The 24,380-nt window shown below is 39.0% G+C and overlaps 1 protein-coding gene across 11 annotated transcripts in view; it reads left to right on the top strand.

The window, feature by feature from the left end:
- MCTP1 (multiple C2 and transmembrane domain containing 1) overlaps nucleotides 1-24,380 on the top strand; it is a 526,997-nt gene that overhangs the window by 174,282 nt on the left and 328,335 nt on the right. Inside the window, exon 1 of one of the 11 annotated variants that reach the window (XM_013044491.2) lies at nucleotides 6,707-6,958. The exons of the other annotated variants lie outside the window; for them this stretch is intronic. Coding sequence (XP_012899945.1) covers nucleotides 6,902-6,958 — 57 coding nt within the window. The 5' untranslated portion in view covers nucleotides 6,707-6,901. Of the gene's footprint in view, nucleotides 1-6,706; nucleotides 6,959-24,380 lie in introns of those variants that run through there. 11 annotated transcript variants of the gene reach the window in all.

The raw sequence follows: 24,380 nt of genomic DNA on the forward strand, positions 1-24,380 counted from the left end.
ACTTTTATTCTCATATTAAACTTGCTCTGTTTCTAAAAGAAAACAATTCCTTCAAATTAAACTCTGAAATATTTCCTTCATCTTACATTTCTCAAAAGTATTCCAATTTTTACTTCCCAAGAAGTATCCCTTTATTCCCTCTATAGTAGTTAGGGGAAAGAGAGGTAGCATTTAATTTGTTACCCTCTTTGGCTATATCTCCTAAGAATAATCATACCCAGGCCTGTCGTCTGCTGTGGTGTTTACTTGCCCTGTGTTTCTTAAACACAAAAGAATTGCAGTTTTTCTATTTGGTATATAATAAATAGAAATGTAAGCGATGTCTTTCCTCAGTATTTCTGTCCACCCTCCTGAAAATGTTAAAATAACATTGAAATGAATATTTAAAATTGGAATTTAAATTGGAGTTTTTTCCTGGGCAGCCTGGTGAGGGCAGCTTAGAGACAGAGCTGGGCCCTGGAGCTGACGGCCTGGGTCCGAATCCTGGCAAGGCCACCTGCCAGCTGTATAATCTTGAGCAAGATTCTTACCTCCTCTCTGACTCAGTTTCCTTTTCAGAACGGGGATGTTTTAGTGCCCAATTCATAAGTTTATTATGAGGAAGTCATTAGCCAATATTGGTGAAGTAGTTAGAACAGTGTCTGGCATGTAAAAATTGCAAAATGTATGTTTAGTGTTTAAAAACAAGAGTGATAAAGTATTCAGACAACATAGTGTAATGTTTGAGGTTACACCTCACTCCACCACTCACTCCACCACTTGTTAGCTGTGGAAGCATGCTCAAGTGACTTTCTCATTAGGCCTCAGTTTCCTCCTTTGTGAAGCAGAATAATTGCCAAGAATAGTGCCTGCCTCACAGTTTCTCAGGATTTCATGGGATAGTACATGGCAAGCTCAGAGCCCAGCGTCTGCTTCCTAACATCATTGATTGCAAATATTTTAATTCCCATGATCTTTTAAAAAATTTTTTTCCCTTTTTTTCCCCTTCCCCTTCCTTGTTTCCTCCCCCGCCCCACCATGAATTTTCTGTCCCTTCGTGTTCATTGGGTTTTATCTTTAATTCTTCGCATCACACTTCTGGGTCACTTCTAGATCTTTTGAGAACTGGGTAGGGATCCTTTAAAAGGGATGACCAAGGGCACCTGTGTGCCTCAGGGGGTTAATCCTCTGCCTTTGGCTCAGGTCATGATCTCAGGGTCCTGGGATTGAGCAGGGAGCCTGCTTCCCCCTCTCTCTCTGCCTGCTTCTCTGCCTACTTGTGATCTCTGTCTCTGTCAAATGAATAAATAAAATATTAAAAAAAAAAATAAAAGGGATGACCACTGGGGCAGAATATAGGGGAAGCGAAGCTGTGAGATGAATTACTTAGGGTCCCGAGCGGTGGACTTGTGTTAAGGAATTTGCCACTCTCCATAGTCTGGCCTGAAGCCTTGTGGGCCTAGAAACCACACCGGTCAGCAGTTCCAGAGCCCATCTGTCCCCCAGAGCTTTGCTCATAGTAGTGAAGCTCAGACAACTTCCATACAGGATCAGAAAGCCAGTATTTCCGTTTCCAAGAAGTGAAACTCCCGGGCGTGGCGGTTCATGTTCCCACCCAGCCTGTTTGTGTCTGGAGACAGGCTACGTCTCTCCCCAGGCTGTCAGTTTATTTGTAATGAGGACCTAGCGACTGAGTTGCCCCTCAAGTCCCTCACGTTTCCAGCAAGCCTTCCTGAAGGCTGACAGGATGCTACATTCCAATCAGAAAGCAGTTTGGGGAGCACAGCATCAGAATGGCAATTTATTCCTCAACTCAAGTTTATTTGGATTAGAGGGGAAAATCCTTAGGAGGAAGGGATATCCCATGAGCCCAGAGCACCCTCTCTCAGGGTTTGAACAACTATTTCCTGTGCTTGCTTCTGAGACTGCTTTGCACCTTTTCTTTCTTTCTTTCTTTTTTTCTTTTGGTTTGGGCTGTTTTTCTGTTAATAAAGTTGCTTTGCTCAGTCAGATTATTGTCATGCCTGAGGGTCCAAGACTGACAGTCTGTGGGGCACATCTGGCCTTCCAAAGCTTTTGTTCCTTTCTTATAGAGGGTAAGGTTTAAAAATCAGAAGTATTCACCAAGCATCTAGAGCTCTAGCCTCTCTTGAAGAAGGTCTGGCCTTCCTGGACTTTCTCCCCATAGAGTCAGTTCCCTGGAACTGAGGGGTGACTGTCTCCTTTGAGTGAGGCTTGAGGTCTGCTCTTTTTCCCCTGACTGTGGTCCCTACCAGGTCCCTGGCACTGAGCAGCATTACCTGCTGGTACCAGGCATGCCTGTAGGCAAGAATTTGCATCAATTTGACTCTTAAAGTTGCCCTCATTTAGGTATGCTATGACTTACTCTATTTTTACTTTCTTATTTAATTCTCAGACAACAGTCTTACTTTCTCATTTCCAGATTCATTTCACTGTCACCCTCAGGTGCTGAAAACACATTTTAGTTGGTAAGCCCTATTGGGTTACAGTGAAGTGAATTCATAGCTTCAAGGAAGTGCGATACCCTTAACCATTCCTCAGGAAATATGGGATGCTGCTGGCCAGCCTTTTTTCTTTCTAGCTAAACAGTATTTTCTTCCTCCTGGGTGAAGAATATTGAGTACTCTCATATTCTGTACTTTTTCATAAAGCTATAGATGTATTACCTAGAATGAGAGAAACAGAATGTGAACATTTGTATTTCAGAAGACATACATTTAGATGCCCAAACAAAAATGTGTTCACCAGTGTATTTCTTCAAGGAGTAAGAGTTTATTTTTAACTTTAGTGTTATAAATTATTAATAATCTCGTATAAGTAGATGTGTCATTTCTTAGGATTGCTAACAACTATTGGCCTTTTATTTTTTTTTAACTCTCTCTAATGAATGAAGAAAATGTCATTATGTGATTGGATCACTGGTTATAAAAATGAAGCTGTTTCCTAAGGAAGCACTGTTTTCAAACAAATAACCCAGACCTTCATTGCTATTAATTTCTAACTAAATTAGTATTAATTTATGCATGATCTGTTTGGGAACATAGAAATATCAGGTCTAGATCTTGCTACCTCTCACGTCCATACTACCTCAAAACATCCCATGCTTTGAATGATCTTTGGGGTACAAGGTGATCACATGTTCTCTTCTCTCTGCTTCTGAAGCACCTTGTATATATCTCTTACAGCAATTTTTACTCCATCTTATTTAAACTACTATTAAATAACGAATTATCACAGTTTCCGGCACCTGGTTATTTCTTCATTTCTTCATCATCATCATCACCATCTGCTATAACTTTTCTTCCTCATTTAGATTGTATATTTCTTGGTTGAGTGGACTGCTTCTTGTTTTTACTTTCTAACACAATACAGGCACCCAGCAGATGCTTTAGAAAAGCTGAGCAGAAGTGCTCATTAGAAATAAGAGTTCTCCTGGGTTCCCCTTCACTATGCAATCTGACATTATGTCTGGGAAGGCCTCAGGGGCAATGACTGAGGAACACTTACTCTTCGCCATATTTCTGACTCAAGAAATAGAGATAAATAACTGAAAAAAAGTAGACCTTTAAATTAAAAAACACAAATCCTAAATTTAAACATAATAAATAGCAAAAGACAGAGTGGGGCAGAAAAGAGCACTTTTACTTGTGTTACATTATTTTAAAAATAATAATAGAGAAGAGTAGGCCACTTAGAGTGAGAATAATATAGTAAAATATAGACATATAAAATATCAAATTGTGATTTGGTTATAAAAAATAGTATGTTCTTTTCAAATTACCTACAGAATACGTGACTTTATTTTTGTAAGATTTATGAAATAAGGAATACCTTGAACTAAATGATTAGATCTGTCTTTGTCACCCATCATTTCCTTAGTTCAAACCTCCTTCCCAGATTTAATGATTTGTCCACAATTGGTACACAGTCCATCCAGGTTCTTTTCTATGAATTTGCATGTAAAAATTCATGTACCCGTAACTGGGATAACGTATATTTCTGCAACGTGTCATTTCACGTAATGTCTTTTAGGGAATTTTGCAGGGCAGCCCAACTAGATAATATGGTTCTTTTTAATAATTTCATAATATTCCTTAGTATGGTGTCCCCATTTTTTTATCTAACCCTTCTGCTCTCCATGACCCATTGCAAAGTTTCCCTTTTTTCACATTGCAAACAGTACTGCAGGGAATATTCTAGTATATCCATCATTGCAGAGAGCAGATGTGGCTTAATGGCGTGGCCAGATCCAGGAAGTAAATAGCACCAGGAATCCGCCTTTCACATCTTCGACTTTTTTTTGCTCTTGATCAGATTCATTTTTAGGCAACGCACACCAGGTTATAGCACATATGTCAACTGGCAGTTCTAGGCATACATTCTATAAACTTAACAACCTCTTTCACATTAACAGCCAAAGTAGAGTGTTGACTGTTAGTGGACTGGCTTGGGTTATGTGCCCAACCTTGACCCTAAAGGATAGTACACTCGTTAGTCAGGCCTGGGTCACATGCCCACTTCTGGGGCCAGGTCAGCATGACCCAAATGGTATACATTGAGAGGAAGGGACATATGAGTGACTTGCCAAATAAAAATCAGGATGATGATCCAGAAGGAGGAGGAACATATGCCAGGCAAATATACCAGTGTCTCCTGCAAATGTCCTATAGATAATATTTTATGGTTCTGTGGGCAGGAGATGAATAGACATCCTAATGGTATCCTGGTTTATCTTAAAGGACCAAAGTAGTCTTATAAGTATCTTTCCAAATCTTTGCTAGTATAACGAAACAAGCATGTTTCTTATACTATTGTAAATGAAAGTGAAGCACATTATAGGTCAAAGATCATTAACATCATGAAAAAGATGTAATTTAGAAAGTGTCATTCAGTATATTTGCTTAAAGTTCAGTGATATCTTTTCTATGATAAATACCTTGTTTTTCTTTTTTTAAGATTTTATTTATTTATTTTTCAGAGAGAGAGAGAGAGAGAGAGAGAGCACATGCAGGGGGAGTGGCAGGCAGAGGGAGAAGCAAGTTCCCCGCTGAACAAGGAGCTCAATGTGGGACTTGATCCCAGGACACTGGGATCATGACCTGAGCCCAAAACAGATGCTTAACCAACTGAGCCACCCAGCCATTTCAATAAATACCTTGTCTTAGAACTCCTTTTAAAATATTGTATTATTTGCCAAACTGTAGCCTAAATTCTATATTTTATTTATTTATTTATTAAACAATGTTTATTAAATTCTGCTATGTGCTCATCACCATGCCAGAAGCTGGGGATAAAATATCAACTACAAGATCTCTGCCCTCACATTTCTTAACAATATTATTAGGGACCACAGACTATAAAAATGTAAATGAATGAATAAAGGAGAATATTCTAGGTTGTGCTGCACTATGGAGGAAATAAAAAGCATCATGATGTGGAAAGTCATTAGAGAAGGTTATCTCAGCTAAGGTGGTAAGGGAAGACCTATCTGAAGAGAGAATGTTCGAACTACAAGTTGGAGATGAAGAGTGAACCCCAAATTCTAGCCCTGTGCTGCAAGCTATAGTAGCCACTATCCATATATGGCTATTGAGCATCCATTGGTTGTTAGTTTGATTAAAATATGCTATCAATGTAAAATATACATTGGATCTCTAAGATTAGAACAGAAATTGTAAAACAATTTTAAAATTTTATGTTGATTATGTGATGAAATTATAATATTGTAGATACATTGGGGTAAGCATTATTAAAATTAATTTTACATATTTCTCTTCACTTTCTTAACCACTAAGAGTTCAAAATGATGTATGTGGTTATCTTATATGTCTATCGCACAGTCCTAGTCAATGTGGTTTCAATTTGCTATAAATGACGTGTGCTTTTTCATCTTTCTGTCCTCGATCATGCCGGTGGCAACTGAATTTATATAGTAGATTTTTCTTTGAGGATCTAAGTCTGTAATATTCATTGACTGAGGTGTATAAATATAATAATTCAATGTGTGATCAAGCTTAACACGGCTCAGAGTTAAGAGGTGGTGGGTGGTGGAGAAAGCACAGAAAATTGCCACATTTACTAAAGGAGTTGTGTCATTAGTCATGTTCCTTTAGAAATGTTCACAAAACAGATAAAGGAGGGCTCTGAGTTGGAGAGGTAGGCAGAGCAAGCTTCACAAGGTAATGACAGCGTGGGACAGGATTTCTGTGGGAATCAGCAACAGCGCACCACCAAGATCTATTTCCATCCTCTACTTGGTGAAGGAGATTCTGTTGTGTTGTATAGAACTGCCATTTCTTGCACATTAAAATAGAGTTTTGTTCGACACATTGTTTTTGAACTGATTGGAATGGCAGTTACTTCCGTGCGCCTCTTTGCTATCTCTCTGCCAGGGCGATGATACCAAGTTCACATACACTTAACAACATTACATTCATTCCCTTGCATAGAGCAAGCAGAAGAGTTTTCTTTGTGCCCTGCCATGCCCATTCCCACTTGGGGCTTGTGCCAGGGGGAAGGGGTTAATTACTTTGAAAATGCACCTTTGATTTACGAGCTGAAACGTTTGCCTTTTAGTTTGCAAACAGTTTTCAGGCCGCAGATGTGACGCTCCTTACGTAATCTGACAGTTTTGTGAGGAGAAACTCTACCCTTACTGGTTTGAGAGGGAGTTGAGTCATATCCTGTGAATGTGAAGCCAGGGTATTTAAGCAGCACGGGTTCCTCTGACTTTCGCTCTAAGTGGCTGCAGTTGAGAGCAGCAAGTGTTCTCTGTAAAGAGGCTGTTACTAGTCCTTGGGGGGGAGCAGCCTCTCTCATAAGGATTCGGGAAGGAGAGCCAAGTCTGAATATGCAGTTGTCTCACTGGAATGAAAGATGTTTTGTTTATTTCTAATCAACCATGCTAGACACCTGCAAGCTCAAAGGTGCCTGCAATTTGCCATTTGTTTATAATAAGGTAAGTTTCACGTTTTGTTTTACTCATTGCATCGGGTCAGCCTGGAATGAACGTGGCAGTTTTCGTATGTGATTATGCTTCAGAAAATGCCTTCTCACAAGTACTGAAGGTGGCATTTGAGATTCTAACGCAAGTCATGTGAAACTTACAGCACAATCCATTTGCGAGATACTTAATTTAATAGATTGGATCCTTTGTAATAGTTTCTTATAAAAAATGCAATACCTGAGAGGCAGAAACATCCTCGTAGTTTCTTATCATTTCAGTTTTTCTTTCTTTCTTTTTTTTTTTTTTTTAAGGATTAGATAGTACCAGTCTCTTCCTTACCTATCTGCTATTCTCTGCTCTCAGTTAAAGGTGAAACATGCATGAAATTCATATGATTATGTTTGGATCTTACTCTAAATAACCATAGCTTGCAACTGTATTTCTCCTCTGAAATAAGAAGTGGCATTAATAATTATTAGGAAGTTTAGAGTTGAGAAATAATGAGAGCATTTGTACTTTCATATTTGGCCTTTTCTGTGTAAGTGAAAGGCCATCGTATTCATAAACTTCTGATTGCTCTGTTCGCTTTAAAATGTGTGAGTTTATCCCAAGCTAGATTAAATGTTAAATCACAAGCTCCTCAGTTGCTCTTAGAGACAGTCATATCCAAATTATATGGGTAGAAGAATCTGTGGCTAGAAAAGTGAATGATTGGTCTGTTTTCAAATTCTTAAAGCTTGCTGCTGTGAGAGTTTGGGGCGAATGACAGGAAGGCTGTCTTGTTTTTTTATTGATGAAAGAAATGACATCAAATCAGAACTAATTGTGGGTGTCTGGTGTCACAAAACTTTGGGTGCTCATATTTAAGGCCTAGGAATTCTTTCGAGGTAGAAAAGGTTAATTTGATTTTGAGCTGGGAATAGCTGTGAATTTGTAAGATACTAATGAGTTGAGGGGTTTTGTATGTTTAATGACAGTTGGCATTAGACTACTTTCTTCTTGATAGACCCACTGTCATGCTTATAGATTGTTTCATTTCTATTCAAAATTATACTCATTACAAAATGGCTTGATTCTAACTATGATGTAGAAATTACATTTCGTTAGGTATATATTGAATAATTCATGTTTTCACAAAGGTCAGGGGTCAATGAACTGTTGGAATGTATGTGGTTTTCCTCTTCTTTGAAGGTGAAATTAAAATTAGTCCAACTTCTAGGGGCACCTGAGTGGCTCAGTTAGTTCACCATCTGCCTTTGGCTCAGGTCATAATGCCGGGGTCCTGGGATCAGTCTCTGCATCCTTGGCTCCTTGCCCTGCTTGGTGGGAAGCCTGCTTCTCCCTCTCCTTCTCCCCACCACCACTTGCCTCATTCTCACTCTCCATCAAATAAACAAATAAAATCAGGAACAAATCAAGAAAGAAGGAAAGAGAGAGATTGAGAGAGAGAAAGGAAGAAAGTCCAACTTCCAGACATCTTTGAAGGTGGTATTCCAAATTGAGAAAATAAAAAATTTTAGGGAAATTACTTAGCAGTGTGAGAGACTTTGGAACTTGCATAGTGAAAAGGCACATATCCCAAAAGATTAAAATCCAAACTATTATACATAGAATGTCCTGATGCCAAATCTGTATCAAACTCTCTACCACCCACCCTTTTTTTTTTTTTTTTTTTTTTTTTTTTTTTTTTGCCTGGGATGAAAGGGAACTAATCTGGTTAGTTGAGAATTCTGCTTGAGAATTTTTCCATATGCTGTATGAGAATTACTCAATGTCCACAGAAAGAATAGACTGCATCTACCTCAAGACAGAAAAGTGTTATGACACTTTGCATAGTTTCAGATTCTTAAATATGGGTTATAATGGCAACATGAACTGTTATTATGAATTAAAACTCAGAATGACAAATGTTGTGAAATCAAGTCTTTACAGTCTGCTCTAATTACAATATGGACTTTGTTATTGATGACATTGTGCAGTCAGCTGGTAGTTACCTGGTTGGATAACTGAGGCACCTTGTTTCCCCGCCTTCATTGCTGGGGTCCCCATTCTTTGGCTATATTCTTTACACTTCTAGAAGGGGTGTGGGAAATGCACGGAGAAAGAGAAGGAAAGAAAGCAAACACACATAGTGTACTCTTTCTATTTCTAACCTCTCTATCAAAATGGGTGTGATGAGGAAAGAGGTCAGATAGATGACTAAAACGAGTCTTTCTATAACCTGTGGATCTTAGTTACTCAGGAAATGCCTTGCCCTCTGAGGTGAAGAATAATTGGGAGCTCGGTTAAGAAAAGCTTTTGGCCTTACCTGATTGATTGCAAAGGTGAAATAATTCCACATTCGTAGCTGTATTTTATTAGCTGTAAAGTGTGACACATATTTCTGAAAACTTGAAAACACATATTTTTGGAAACATCAGAGTTATTCAGAAGTCCACTCTGGATTCAGAGTATTTCTTTTTCAGTAATAAAAGCCTCCATTTTCTCCTCTTTGTAAACTACTTTACTGGTTAATTTCCAATATATATAAAAATATTTTGTAAGGATGAGCTCTGGAAATAAAACCCCCCAAAAAACAATTTTATCTCTGTCCTGGTGTTCCTTTAAAATTTCACATACCTCAGGGAAACTTGTCCTCACTCAAAAGAGATTTATTAAGTGGCAACTAAATTTAATTTTCAACGTAAAAGCAACATGATGTCTCTCCACTGAGGACTGATCAGTAGAAGGACAAAGCATGACATTTTTTCTTTGTTTTTAAAGATTTTTCTTTTAAATAAGACTTTGACAGTTTCAAAAAAATTTTTTTATAAAGTATTCATTCCGACTCCTGAAAACTAAATCTTTCTGAAAGATGCTTTAGATCCTCCTATCTCTAGTGAATCCTGCTGGATATCAAAAGTAGATTGCTTGCTAGCAAAAAGGTGCAGTGCTAACTCCTCCACCTACTTCTGGAAAGCAGGTTTGAGGATCAAATGAGACCGTGGGCGTGAGAGTCCTTGTAAACTCCATAGAGCTTACAGACAACACTATCACAAAGTGAGATACACAGAATTGTGTTTTTGGAACAGAACTTGAGGTCATCTCACAAATTCTCATTTCACAAAGAAGGGAAGTAAGATCCACAAGAGTTAATAAGGTGCTTTGCTTCGCTCAAGCTGGGATCTGAGTCAAAATCCAAACCTGGGTCTTTCTGTCTGCTCAGTTAGCTAGAAATTGATCAGCAGCATAGCTGTTTCTTGAGTTACACTATTAGGGTGTTTTTTTTTTAAAAAAACAATAAATAGTATTTTTTGAATATAGATGAACATCTTTATTGGAAGCTATATCCTTGGAGAATGTTTTGCAGAAGACATATGGCCTTGTCTATAGGTTTCGTGGGTTGAGGATTCTCTGTTGGATCTAGTTTAACGGAGCATGAATTTTTTGGAATGATTCTCAGACTATAACATCTGACTCTTGCAATCTTTTAGTTTGTGCCACAAAGTGTCCAAGCCTTGTACTCATAAAAGCATTCATGCATATTGGACAAGGGTAGATTTTAAAGTTATAGGTAGTATGGTAGGTAGATGGTTTTGATGTTTTTTGAAGGCGGTTAGCAAAAAGGGATTCTCCAGACACTTACCCTTAAAAAGAGATTAGGAAAATTTAAACAGCCAATAAGACTCACAACCATTTTTGTTAGAACTGACCTGGCTGTTTTACATTTATGAAACTCTTTTCTTTCTCAGGGACATGAGATGGGAGAAAGACGATTTTTGAAATTACAAAAGTTAATGACATATGTCTTACTATACCCAGGAACACAGTGAGTTTATAAAGAAAAAAATTCTTTAAAACCTGTTAGTATTAAGATCGAAAGACAGATTAATTAAAAAATTTGTTGTGTTGGTGGTATTAACAAAAGTTATGTTTTACCCCCAAAATAACAACATATAATCACCATTTTGTTTAGTAAAAGTGTACTCCTATGAAAGATACATGCCATCTGCATATCCTATCCTCCAACTTACAGCTTCAGTGAATAAGTGAAATTGATCATCATGCTATCTTATGAATAAATCCTAGTCCTGCTTGGAATAAAGTTCACTGCTTATTTTGATTCCTAGCACTATATGAATCTGCTATATAATTGTTAGGAAACAAAGAAAAATAGATGAGATAGAGAAGTAAGGGTCTTTAAAAACTTTGCTAAATAGAAATGCAAAGTGATGGTGTGTGTGGTTTAAGGGACAGAGCCCTGGGCTCTAGGAGTGTAGTGGCAGGAATCAATACTTCTCTGTGATATTGACCCCTCCAATGCTTTTGGAGGTCACAGTCTTCTTTTGATTTTGTTTTTCTGTCTACAAATCTCAGGAGACACAGGAAAGCCAGACAATCATCCCACATATCCCATAGGTACTTGGTAAATATTGATTAATGATCCTGTGAACATTAAGGAGGGTGAAGCACTTTGAACTCATTTGAAGCATCTGTCAATGTGCCATTGGTATAAGTGCCAAGGTTTGTAAAACATCCCCTTAGGAGAAGCCCAAGGAAGAAAGCTTGGAGTTGGTTTGTTGGGGTTTTAATTCCATATCAATTTAGCGAAGATGCTCAAAATTAGTCACTTGGTCTTCCTTTGTTTGAGTCATTTCACTAGTAGAATGGGATTAAGAATATTTATTCCCAGCAATTTACAGCATACCCAAAAGTAACAAATCAGGTCCTAGATCCCTCACCCCACAAGTGTTTTTGTACAAGATGAAAGTAACAGTAATGGCTAACACTTAATTCAGGCTGTATCATACCTTTTTAAGAACTATCTAAATTAATTTCTTAAAACCACCTTATGAAATTTGGGTACTGTTATTGTTCCTGTTCTCCATCTATCAAAGATGGAGAAACAGAAGTAGTTAGAAGTTAGGTGACTCATCCCCGATATCATACAAATGGTTGTAGAAAGACCAGAATTGAACCAAGACTGTCAGGCTTCAGAGCCGCCTCCAGTTCTGTGCTACCTCCAGTTAGAATCACTTGACCCCCGTAATAGGAAGTGGCTGTTATAGTGTGCCATAGAGAGGAAAATAAATCTTTTTAATGTCAATGCACTTAATCATTTTGATGACTCCAACATTCTCATTCTTAATGAAACCCAGGCCTTTCTGAACCAGAAATATATTAAATATACTCAGGAACTCATGTTAAAATGAGACCAGCAATATTGCAAAATGTGTCTAGAATGAGTAGACATAATGGAGATTTCTCCTAGGTGATCCTGGTCTTCAGCAATATGAAAAGATTTCTTTCTTTTTCTTTCTTTTTTTTTTTTTTTAAGGTGTGGAGTAGATAGCTTACAGTGTACACATAATCAACTTCTATAGTCCCAGAAAAGCTTGTGGAAATTTTTGTGTCTTGAGGGAAGATTAATGTCATATCTCCTTTTCTCTGTACACTCCATAAACATTTCCTTGGGAAAGGTATTATTTGGGGAAGGAGCACATTGTATGAATAGTAGGAGTTTAGGTCTGTTCTGCAACTGGGTACATTTTGATCTGCTTTCTCCAGAGACTGCACAAGTTATGTTTGAGATTCTTGGGTGGTTGTCAAACCTTCATGTTTCTTTAAGTTTTATAAACAAGGACTCTCTTTACAATGCTGTGTACACTTAGTGCTAATAATATGATGGCTAGTACATAGTAGACTGTCAGTTAAGCTGTCTGGCAAGATGGATTGGTGGATGCTTGGATGGATGGATGGAAGGGATGAACTAGGACTTCTATAGATCTGCTCTGAGTCATGACTCATGTAGCTGAGACTGGTTTGGGACCAGACTACCACTGGGGATGTGGACACAAGGGAATGAAGTATAATGAGTATAATGTGTGGAAGAGTTTATCTCAATCTCATACTTTATCATCTGATGATTTTCAACATGGAACTGGTATAGCCATATGTCATTTCTTGCCACAAGCCTTTCCCACTGTTCCATATTAGAGTTTCTTTAATTACACATAGGAAGCATCAATGCTTTACTCCTTTGATTCAAAAGCTAAATGTATGTAGATATATACATATAATTTATATACATTATACATATACAGAGAAAATTAGATAAAATCAAAAGATCAAAATAATTTGAATACCTAAATTAACAGGTATTGTCAAATTTTAGGATTGACTATTTTAAGATTTATTGTGAAAAATAAAGTGTAGAAGAAACAGTTGAGGCAGAGTGTTGAAGAAAAGAAAAGCATTTTAAAAAATCATTTTTAATTATTTATTTATAAAATTACCTATTTCTTTCAATCTTAGAAGAAAAGCTTTTTTTCCCCCACAAATTTCATTAGAGAGCTCAAACTAAGAAGTCTGGGAACCAAAATTTATTTGGCATCACCACTGACTTGTGAGGGATGATTTCCAGAATGAGGATAGTGACTAAGGAGTTGGGTTAGATAATACTGCAGATTTCGAGAGAGGGTATTAAGGTGGTTATTGTTTCAAGTTTTCCAAGGGGGGAAAACACAGAGAAATTTCCTGTAAAAACATTTGATCAAATGCAAAATATATGCAAGTTTTAGACAATGGGAGCAACCTTATTGGGAAAATTACACAGTTGGCTTCGGCCCAAAGCAATCATTAAAAATGAAACACACACACACACACACACACACACACACACAGAAAATCCCAATCAGCACCAAAAAAGTCATTGGCTGAATTTTCTTTTGCTTGGCCCTAAATACAACAGCATATATTCATTATTTGAGGAAATTCTCTTCATTGGTATACAGGTCCCTTGTATTATTTGAAATTCATTTGATTCCTAAGGCTCACTGTCACTGGTGGTGATTTTCCTACCTTAGAAATAACATTTTCCAAGTCAACAATCAGTGGAAAGCATTACCTTACTACAGCAGACCTGAATTCTATACTGTACAGTCTGGGCTTCAGGTTTGTTTGTTTTTTGTTTTTTGTTTTTTGTTTTTTTGACAGGCAAAGATCACAAGTAGGCAGAGAGGCAGGCAGAAAGAGAGGAGGAAGCAGGCTTCCTGGCTGAGCAGAGAGCCTGATGTGGGGCTCGATCCCAGGACCCTGGGATCATGACCTGAGCTGAAGGCAGAGGCTTTAACCCACTGAGCCACCCAGGTGCCCCTGGGCTTCAGTTTTAACATCCCTCAAATAAAGGGATCCTCTAGCCCTCTCTCGTTTCCCAAAATAATTAAAGAATTATTTTTGGAGAAGATTCTTTCCTTTCTTTTTCATTTGCAAGTCAGTGGTGGCTTTTTTATTTTCAAATCAGTTCTGAAGCAATTACTTCCAAGTTTATCTAGCCAAAGTGGCTGAAAAATTTCTGCTAAGTTCATGCCTAGAGATTGAGAAATGTTCATGATATAAATAGATAATGTGGATGGAGAGATGAATGAATGAATGCCTCATGGCGACTGTGTACTCCAGATGTGTAAATTGCCACAAAAAATCATGAATACACCAGCCATAAAGATTTGTAGCTTTATTACCTCTTTTAAATATTTGATAAATTACACAATATATTAATGTTCAAAAGTTTTTGAAAAGTACATCACAATTCCAAAAGTATGCAGATTACTACCAGCAAGCTACTGATATCAGCAGGAATAGACTTCTTATAGTTATTGTTAGGAGAAGGAATTAAGGTGATCTTTGTTTCAGGCTTTTCCAGGGAAAAAAGAACTGAAAAGTTTCCTGTACAAATACTTGACCACACGTAACTTTTAGGGTCAAAATATCAATTTTAGACAGTGGAAACAAATCTATTGGAATAGCAGTCCTGTTCTTTGGTAGATGCTTTACAACAAAGGGCAAAGTTCCCATTTGCATGTTTTTTTTATATATCAGACACTAATATATGTATATTTGTTTCCAGAAATCAACTAAGGTCTGAAAACTATATTTGCTGCATAAAAGTCCTTTTCTCATCGTATCTTGAACTCTTTCTCACTGCATCTATTATTTTTGTATGTTTTCATAAAAGATTACTATTGTGCTTTTCTATTCTAATTATATCTTTTAAACAACACATAAGGAGAAAGTTAATTAAAAACTAAACATCAGCTTTATTTAAAAAGTGTAGATCAGTTGAGTCAAAGTAGCTCCAAGTAAAATTTCCACAATTCCTCCTTTTATCCCAGCAACACATCTTTCATGTTCACAAAATTTTGTAATTGAAAGGTGCCTTAGAGATCAACTAGCATAACTCTGTCTTTTTGCAAGTGAAAACTATTCTGGAGCAGACAAATTAAATGACTCTTCCAAGGTTATATACATCGGCTCTCGACGGAGCCAAGCTGGGCATGGGGTTCCTAACACACAGCTCTGGGCTCCTTTCACTGCATGAGTCAATGAGAGCATCATGATCTGAATTTAGTATTCAAATAGCACATTGGATTTGTGCCTCTTATTAAAACGTTAGTTGTGCACAGCACAAGTCAGTTTAAATTTGGCCTAATTTCTTTTTGACCACTAATCAGTTTTGTGATTTTTTTTCACCATATTTTTTGAAAGGGCAGCTTTTAATCACAGAGTCTATGTAGAAGCTTCTCCTGACCCCCTCCCTTGAGAGTTTTTCTCTACTTACTTGGCCTTTGCAGATGCACTTATTATTATGGGGATAGGTCCACATTTAACCACTTGTGTGCATCTAAGTTGTACTTTGCCATCCCCACCAATGTTCCAGATCTTCCAAATGAATGCCTACACCAAACTGACAGCAAACTTCATAAAAACAAATTATCGTGTTAGTAAACAACATACGTATTTATTTGAATCGTTTTACCAAATAAGTGGCAACAATTTCTAGACAATGCCCTGTCCTAGTAACTACACTTTTGTCATTAGAGTGAGTAATGCCCTGGAAGTCCAAGCCTCATTGCTTTTCTCTTGGTGGCCCCTGGGGAGCTGGGAGGCCACACCCAGGCAGGAGCGCTCAGGAGGCAGGCACAACTCCAGGTGGGGAGATCCTCTTAGAAAATGGCCCAGATGCAGGCCATTCCAGGTGCTGTGGTCTGCCTTCCTTCTTTTTGGGTAAGAACCAGAGCAGTCCTGTCTCATTTGGTTTCTCATTTGCAACTTCAGTGAGCAATGAGGAAGGCAGATCTTTTATCCAGAGTATTCTTCGGAATGCTAGTTCTACGAAAATGACATTCTATAATCAAATAACTTTGGGAAATGTGATATATTCTGTTCTCTTTTTGCATATTCACACTGGAGGCAAACGACAGGCATGTTTAAACGCCTTAAAAGAGGATTTGTTTAATACGCTCTAATCTGGTATTTTTCAAACAGGCCTATGTTCAAAATATTACCTACTGCCATCATGGAACACTCTTGAGAAACACAGATGAAACATTCCCCTTGGGGACTGAACATCTTAAAAAGAGGGTCGAATGGGACATATGAATTTGCTGTTCCCTTGGGATCTTGTCCCTATAAGACCACAATGTGAGCTCACTACCAAGTATAAAGTGTTTAAACAGTACTGCATAGTTATATTTTCTATGTGTGTGTATATACCTACATACATGTATTACTATCTTTGTTTAGACCAAACTGCTTATTAATGATTTAAGGAATTTTTAAAAAATATTTTATTTATTTATTTGACAGACAGAGATCACAAGTAGGCAGAGAAGCAGGCAGAGAGCGAGGGGGAAGCAGGCTCCCTGCTGAGCAGAGAGCCCGATGTGGGGCTCGATCCCAGGACCCTGAGATCATGACCTGAGCTGAAGGCAGAGGTTTTAACCCACTGAGCCACTCAGGTGCCCCGATTTAAGGAATTTTTAACAGTGATTTTGACTTTGATATTTTTACCTCATTGAATAATATCAGAACCATCTAAAATACATATTTCTGAACTGATATGTTCAAGAAACAATGAAAGCTCAAGGCAGGGAGTGCTGAAACTCTGAAGCGAGAGGTGGGGATGATTTCACAGAAATGCTCCTTAAGCTGGATCTAGAAGGATGTATTGTCATTTTCCCCGTGGATAAGAGCACAGGCACAGAGGCATGGCTCAGCATACCAGTTTAGGAAACCTTGTTTAAGAAGAAAAAAGCTAAGCAGTATTTTCAGAGTCTAAGGTAGATAGAGGGGAATGGCTGATGAGGCAGGTTGAAGCAAGTCGGCACATAAAGGTCTTTCAATGCATGTTAAAGAGCTTGGCCTTCACCTGAGAGGCCAGTGATTTTTCAACAGGATGTGTATCAGATTCACCAGGAACCTTTTCCAAACTATGTGTACCCGGGCCCTATGCCCAAGTGACTCTGATTGGTGATATTATGGGTAGATCTTAAGAATGTAAATCTGGAGAAAAGTACCCAAGTGATTGCAATGTTCACTTTAAGATGAGCACATTTGAGGCATCAAAAAAGTGTTTTGAGGAGGGAAATGTTGTCATTGGAATTTTGAAGGCTTTGAGGAGGAAGGTTTGAGAGAGGAATGATTTCAGAGTCCAGGAAACCCAGTTGGAGGCTCTTATATTAGTCTGGGCAAAAAACAGCTAGAGAAAACAAAGGTAATTAATATGGGAATGGAGTAGAGAGGATGGGAGTGTAGATTTCGATCTGGTGTTTGGTGGTTGACCATAAGGGCAAGTGAGAAGTGTCCAGATTTCTGGCTTGATGAAGCCGACAGTCATGGCAGGAAACGCTGAAGGGATGCACATGAGCTCCCTCTTCTTCCCTCTCCTTCCATCTCCACCTTTGCTACCTGGTGTCATATCTAGCGTGCTCCCAACCTACCGCACTTGGCAGCTTCTTCGTAAATTTGCAACTGTCAGACATTCCAAGCTGCTGAGCACCTCCCTATTGAGAAAACACTAAAAAGACCCTGATCTACAGGCAGAGCTGTCCTAGGACTGAGAGGGCTCTTGAAGAAATCCTCTGAGGATGAGAATAACCATTTGGGGAGACATAGGTGAATGAAGGATGTTTGTGGGAGTGCTCATCACGGAATACCCTGCCCTGTGAATCTGGTCAAGGCTGCCATCAGCTACTTTCCCACTCTATACTCAGGGAGGTTGAGGAGGTGGGGTAGTCAGGAGGTGTGAGAGGATGATCATCACAAAATGCAGCATGAATGGATGCCCTCAGTCCTGAGTCAAAGTCTCCCAGCCAAGCCTGAGCAGCAGAGGGACATTGAGCCAGGAGTCTGGATGAAGAGAAAACAGATGAGGTGAGGAAGCTGAGATTCTGCTGAGCAACCGAATTTACCAAAAATAACTTTGGTAGGAGCCATAACGTGGGCTTGGCCCTTTTCTGCCAAGGCCAGGAGAGAATTAAGAGGCCCCTCAGTGTGGGGCTTGGGGAACTCCTTGAAAAGGTTGATGACCCAGCTATACATGATCAAAGAGGACCTTGTGAGCTGTGGTGTGACTGTGGGATAGTGGGACAAGCTATCCTGAGGGACAGAAAGGGCATGGGGAACAGGACTTGAGAAAGAGTCTCTCAGTACATTCCATGAAAACAGCTGGATCTAGAGGACCCAAGTTCAAATCCAGACCCCACCACATATGATGTGACCTTGAGAACATTACTTGGCATCTTTGGCCTTCAGTTTCCTGTTCCTAAAAAGAAAATAAGAGTATCTTCTTTGGAGCTAGTTAACATAGGTCAGCTGCGGAGTATAACGTAGATCTTTCCAGTGCCAAGGCCCTTTCAAGTTCTTAAAAGTTCTCATCTACTGATGTGTGGAGCAATCGATTCAGATGAGACAGTCTTGGGCAGAAATTGAAAAAGCCTCTACAGTGCAGGGTAAACTTGACAGTAGAGTGATTGATGGGTCTCTTGCTTGCAAGCTCTTGTTTATATATCCTTGGATGATTTGTTGTGTTCAGGGTTTGCCCAGCCAGATGGGATTTAAGGTACGGCAGGGCTGATCAAATGCTTCTTGATAACTGATTTTACCTGAACATAAGAGCAACTTGACAAACTCTGTTCTCTCTGTGGGGACAGGCATGGAGTCCATTGGTACCTCCAGAACGCTATGCTTAGTATGCTTAGTATCCCTGTTTGTATGCCAGCCCAGCCCCACTGCCCCCCCCACTACCACACAGAGGAGAACTGTAATGAATAGTTTCACATTAGTGTCTCTGTTCAGAAGCCCAATAGTAAAGAAGCCTGTATCTCAGTCAAGCACATTTACTCTGAAGGAAGCCTTCTTTTTCTCCTGGACCTATGGAATTCTCTCTTAACAGTGTTCCTAACAGAAATGGTGTAAACAAGCACAAGTAGATGGACTTCCACAAGTGCATATTTCTGTCTATTCTTTTTTCTTGGAAGTCCAGCAGAGAAGTGAAATAACAAAATTCATCTCTCATATTATTGCCAGATTTTAGGAAAACCTAGTCACTGTTAAATTTTGATTATTTAAAACAATCTCAGGATGCCTGGGTGGCTTAGTCAGTTAAGCATCCACCTTTGACTCAGGTCATGACCCCAGAGTCCTGGGATTGAGTCCTGCATTGGGCTCTCTGCTCAGTGGGGAGCCTGCCTCTCCCTCTGCCTTCTACTCCCCCTACTTGTTCTCTCTCTCTCTCCTTCTCTGACAAGTAAATAAATAAAATCTTTAAAAAAAAAAAAAACACCAATATGATTTATGTGATGATGAATGCCATTCTGATTTTTAGGTACATTAGTCTGTTCAGTGACCACAAGTCCATTGAGTGGAACTTTGAACCCACAAGGGCCTCTGGAGCTCACATGCAATTCACTGGTTGTTTCAATGCATTCCTTTCCACGTAGTCAAAGGTGCAAAAATATTTTCTGAGAGCCTGTGTGCCAGAAACTGTGGGGACACATTTAGCAGATAAAATGAAACAATGTATGCTAACAAGGAGCCTTAATCACTCTCATGAATATCAAATTATATGCTGTGCTGAGTGACACGAGATGAGGTAGAAGATAATTGAGAGCATAATGAGGAAAGTTAATTTAGATAATGGTCTCAGGGAAGTCTACTCTGAGAAAGTGACTTTTAAGCTGAGACTGGTGAGATGTAGAGTTAACTTTGGTTTCCCTGTTGTGTGGAAGTTTGTGAGGAATAAGGAAAACCTATGTCAAGTACCCAGCCTAGTATTTGGTACCAAAATTATTCACAAGGTTCAGATAGATCCTGTTTCCAGACCTCTGAATATGGAGCCAGACAGTGCCTCAGAGCCCAGCTGCTGCGCTGCCTATGCTGCCTTCGGCCCTGGATTTGCCAAATTGTGGGTAAACCCCAGATTCGTTGTGGACCCACTTGGCCCACAGCCTTTCTGACCTTTACTTTCACTGAGCACACTCTGTGTGTGAGTTCCACACAAATCTGCTTTGTTCAACATTTCTCTGAAGAGTCGAGCACCCTTCCCTCCCTTACTAGGGAGGCCAATCAGCTTGTCTTTGATTTCCTGTCTCCTCTCCTTAGAAGTAAGTCCATCTCCTGGAACCCCAAAGCTGTGGAACTTCCCTGAACCAAGACATTACCATCTTCCCAGGGAGGGATGTCAGCTTGTTCCCCCTCCATCCCTTCAAACCACCTTAACCAGATCACACCCCCTCAATACAGCCCATCGTTCAGATCAGAATGAGCTTTATTTGCCCCTTAGACTTTGTGGTTCCTCCTTGTGCATCACTCCTAGGGGGGAGGGGTGGTCTCCTGCTACATGAATTCACAGGCTGCATGAAGCCAACACCAGCTGCCCTTGATGACCCTTCCTTGAACATAGCCAGAGTCTTGTGCAATCGGTAAGGACTCAGAGAGTTGCTTCCTGGGCTGCAGCAGTCCAGGACAGCTCCCACTGCCGAGGGACCAGTCATGAGTCTTCAATTGGATCATCCCATACTGGGTTCCTCAGGGAACATGAAACCACCATGTCCTGGTGGTTGTTCTGGGCTGGAAATGGGCTATGTTTGAGTTAGTTGTCAGAGGATCCCAGCGTAACTATGAAGCAACCAGAGTTACTGTGGATGCCGGGGGGCGGGGGTGGTTGGAGCTCCCTGGAGGTATTCCCCAATCTGTACTGTAGGATTGAAGGACACTCCAGCCTCTCCCCGGCAAGGGGAAGGGAACTAGAGGAGAGGGAGGGAGCTTTTTGGTCGGGGCAACAGAGGGGGAGGGGTGCCTCCCTCAGATTGTTCTGGCACCTTCCCCTCCTCAGGGAAGAAGCAGAGCTGGCTCACGACCTTTCACAGATTGGTTGTTGGCAGATGTGTAAGAAGAGAGCTTAGGTGCCAATCAGAGGGTGCCCTGACATGGGTGTGAAAATGACAAATGCCGCCACCAAGCACTGGGTGACAGTCTTCTCCTCTCTCTGTGTTTTCTCTGTCACGGAAGACCACAGAAAGCCAGTGAAAACTGTGATCTTGCAAGGTTGGTGCATAGAAATGCTCAGACTGCATGGACTTTAAAATGATCTTTGGCCACTGTCTGTGATAGCTCTTCCCATTCCCTGACCTACCAGTAACATAGCAGAGTTCTTGCTGTTCCATGAATGCCTCCCATCACATCACCCTTTTCTTTCTGAGCATCGCCAGTGGGCGATGAAATAGGACACATTTGAGAGAAAATAGGTGACTATACAAAAGACAAGTGCATTTCTTTGGCTGTCAAAATTAGCTATGAAAATTAAGATTGAGAACATCTGTTTTAATTATGTATGTAGCACAGACTGTTCTGTTGTTTCACAGTTTCTCTCAGGGGAAAGAAAAAGGAAAGAAAAGAAGTTACCTGCTAGTCTCTCACCATCTCCTAAGTCTAATTTGCTTTTAGATCCAAAATGCTACTATTGATATTAAATCATGTTCCGACATGCAAATATTATGTAAAATTTTTATAATTCTTGGGGCATCTGGGTGGCTCAGTGGGTTAAAGCCTCTGCCTTCAGCTCAGGTCATGATCCCAGGGTCCTGGGATCGAGCTCCGCATCAGACTCTCTGCTCAGCAGGGAGCCTGCTTCCCTCTCTCTCTCTGCCTGCCTCTCTACCTACTTGTGATCTCTGTCTGTCAAATAAATAAATAAAATCTAAATCTAAATCTAAAAATCTAAAAAAACCTTAAAAAAATTTATAATTATTATTGCAGAGCCTGCATGGTAAGAAGGGGAGAGGACAGACCAAAAATGGTCAACATAAATTTCTGCTTAGGAATGACTGCCAAAGTACATGAGCACAGAGTGTAATTAGGCATAGAAGCTTTATCTTTTTGACCCAGTTGTGAAAACCATAGTAATGCAAACTGACACCTGGAAAGCTGCTGGGAACTGCAAAGGCAATGGAAGTGCACTAAGTAAAAAACAGATTCCAGCTGATTGGCCAGTAAGATTCGAAATATTTATCACTCACCAAGTGTCCCCAGAGTGCTGGACACAACAAGAGATTAACCCATAAATCCGCAAGGGCCCATGGAACTGCCACCTGCCATTGGGGCTGTTGACATATTAGACTAGACCCCCTGGTTTTTTGTTTTCTTTGATGATGACTTCCTTTCTAAAAATCATTGTAGCCTAAGTCCTGCATTCACTGTCCCTGGGAACAAAATGTTTTCCTTCTTCTATCCACAGTCAGTCTCTCTTTCTCTTTGCTGTACATTAAATCCATGTTCTTTTATTGAATTTTTTTCTTAGGGCAAACCTAACCAAGACCTTCTCTCTGACTTTGAGAAACTTACAGTCAAGTGTGGCTCAGTTCATTTCCTGCTCTTGCTGACCATATAACTCATTTTAATTTGAGTGGAATAGAATAGTAATAAATTTAATAAGATAGAGTAATTGCCTTTTTCTCTGTCATAAAAGAACTTACTGAAATATTAAATAATTTAATGATTTATTTTTTTAGCTGGTGCTAAGAAATTATTTAAACTTTATTCTAATAAAACATGGATATAAAATATTTGAAACTATATGTAAATATATTTTGAAGCTTAAGAGTAAATATATCTTGCTTTTGTATAACTATTTTTCAGCAAGTTACTAATTTTAATGTATTTTTTATTTGTGCATCCTTTTGAATTTTTTGTAGAAACTGTTATGAGTGTTGTCCATCTTATTTCTTCCTTCTAAGTCATATATTTTGTATACTATTTTCACCTTTACTCCTCTGATCAGTACCTCTAGCAAAATGTTGAAGTCATGATAGTAAGTACCCTTTTTCATGATCTCAAAGGGGAAGAGTTCATGTTTTACCATGAAGTACATTGATATTTGTTAATTACTTTTATGAGATTAAGAGTTTTCTTTTATTTCTGACTTACGATGGTTGATTTAAAAATTAATAGAGATTGGGGTGCCTGGGTGGCTCAGTCAGTTAAGCATCAGACTCTTGATTTTGGCTCAGGCTGTGATCTCAGGGGTGTGAGATTGAGGCGCATGTCAGACTCAGCCCTGGGCATGGAGCCTGCTTAAGATTTCTCCCTCTCCCTCTCCTTCGGCCCCCCAACAAATAAATAAATAATAGATATTAAATTTTATAAAATGCTTTTTCTATATCATTTGAGGTGATCAAGTGAATTTTGCCTTTAATACTAACTAGTGAATTATACTGTGACTTTCTGATGACAACCCTCCTTTGAATTCATGAGATAAATCCATATTAGTCATAACATTTTATCCTTTATACACACTACTGTTTTTAGTTTGTCAATATTTTGTTTGGAATTTTTGCATGATGTTTTTGAGTGACTTTGACCAGTATTTTTTCTTTTCTTATAATCCTTTTGTTAAATTTTGTTATTAAGGTATTGATCCCCAATAAATGATTATATTCTTATACTCTGTAATAATGCATAACCCTAAAATGATTCTTAGATAAGGAAGATTTTAACTATTGAAAACATTTCTTAAATAGTTTTAGTAATGTCCAAATTTTCTACTTCTTTTTGAATTCATTTTAACAGGTAGTATTTCCAGATCTAAGTCCATTTTGCATAAATTTCAGAGGAATTGGCAGTGCTTTATAGAAAATTCAGAAGCATTGAAGATTTCTGAATAGAAAAAAATGGTACTGGATTCAGAGATGTTATGCAAGATGAGCTGGATTAGGATTGGAAAATATAACTCTTCATTGGTCAGCTATGTAAATGGTTACATCCAGAATCTTCTAAAATGGTCATACTCGACTTCATCATCTCTACCCACTAACAAAATTATTGACTTCTTCACTCAACTTTATTAACTTTATAAAATTTCATCTTATAAGATGGTTGCCTGTTGGTTTAAAATGTCTTGTCACATTTTAAAGGAAAGTTGTCAGTGGTTACATACTCTCATTGTTATATGTCATTTTGGTACTCCTGTGAGCCTCTGTATATGGCCCTACCTCAGAGTTTCTCCAACTAGAGTCTATAGAACCTGTGATGCACCCTGACCATTCTCCTCATGGACTGAGAACTTATCCAAAATACCAGAGTAAGGATTTTATTCTTAGAGTCAAAGAACATTCATTTT

The sequence above is a fragment of the Mustela putorius genome, unplaced genomic scaffold (assembly GCF_011764305.1).
Source record: "Mustela putorius furo isolate JIRA1106 unplaced genomic scaffold, ASM1176430v1.1 tig00537350_pilon_pilon_pilon, whole genome shotgun sequence".
Classification (NCBI taxonomy): domain Eukaryota; kingdom Metazoa; phylum Chordata; class Mammalia; order Carnivora; family Mustelidae; genus Mustela; species Mustela putorius.